Source organism: Merops nubicus, unplaced genomic scaffold, assembly GCF_000691845.1.
Source record: "Merops nubicus isolate BGI_N331 unplaced genomic scaffold, ASM69184v1 scaffold20005, whole genome shotgun sequence".
NCBI lineage: Eukaryota > Metazoa > Chordata > Aves > Coraciiformes > Meropidae > Merops > Merops nubicus.
The window spans coordinates 1-1,140 of record NW_008610499.1 but is presented as its reverse complement, the minus strand read 5'-3'; the positions used below and the strand labels follow the sequence as shown (position 1 = coordinate 1,140).

The following is a 1,140-nucleotide window of genomic DNA, read 5'->3' as shown; positions in this document are numbered from 1 at the left end:
ACCCATATAATGATAAACTGGTCCCAGACCCATAACTATGACACACTTATTTGTGGGGACATGTTCCCATTTTTCTTGCCCAGGATTCATGATTAAGATGGTATTATCCTTCCCTGCAGCTATTACTTCAGCTGGTTCAGGAGGGCCATTTGACCTTTGGAGCCATATTTTACTAAAATTGGTGGTTCCAAACCCTTTATCCCCATGTACAATGGTAACTTGGGGTGGTTCCCCACCCCTCAACCATTGCTTTTAAAACTGGCAATATCAGTAACTGTGCTATTCTATCCTGGGGTTGAATAGCCAAATCTTGCTCACAATTATTTAACAAGATGACCTTAATTTCTCCTTGATAGTCTTCATCAATCACTCCTCCCATGACATGAACACCCTTCAGGGCTAAGTTTGAGCGATCAGCTATCAGGCCAAAGTGTCCTGGGGGAATCTGGATTCCTATCCCAGTGTTAATAACTCTCGTCTGGTTTTGACTTACTGCTATCAATTCTAATGCATAAGGATATAGCCCAGCAGCCTCTGGAGTGGCCTGGTAGGGGGCCATTGCACCCGGGACAATTTCCCAGTAAGTCAAAGTTGCACTACCCGTTAGAGGCTGAATCTGCAAATTGGGCGTAGTCATGTGCATCAAAAGAGTGTCCATCACCCTGAGAGGTCTATTGTTGAGAGTATATAGAGCATCTGTGAAATGAGTTCTCCACCTGGATAGGTTTCCATCTCCTAGCTTCCTTAACTGCTCCTTCAATAGCACAATAATCTGTTCAATCAATCCTGCACCTTGTGGATAATACGGTATATGAAATTTCCACTAAATATTATGCTGCTCAGCATATTGTTGGACAAATATACTTACAATATGAGACCCATTATGAGTCTGAATCTCTAACAGGATTCCATAGTACAAGAAAATTGTATCTATGGTACAGATAGTACTATGGTGAGTAGCTTTTTTACAGGGATGAGCAATCAAATATCCAGAATGTGTCTACTGCTGTGTAAACGCACTTACATCCTCAGTCCTGGGGTAAAGGTTCGATGTAGTCCATCTGACAGATTTGTCCTGGCAATCTCTTCTCAGTTCTCCTCTCACAATATTTGGCTATGTGTGCTTGACAAGTAGAACAT

General features: G+C 42.1%; 1 protein-coding gene across 1 annotated transcript; it reads right to left on the bottom strand.

Moving 5' to 3' along the window:
• Positions 1-318: 318 nt before the first annotated feature.
• Positions 319-658, bottom strand: LOC103773570 (deoxyuridine 5'-triphosphate nucleotidohydrolase-like; the record flags this gene model as incomplete). Its single annotated transcript, XM_008940946.1, has 1 exon — positions 319-658. A coding segment is annotated over exon 1 (340 nt), but the record flags the coding sequence as incomplete, so codon positions are not given.
• Positions 659-1,140: the final 482 nt, after the last annotated feature.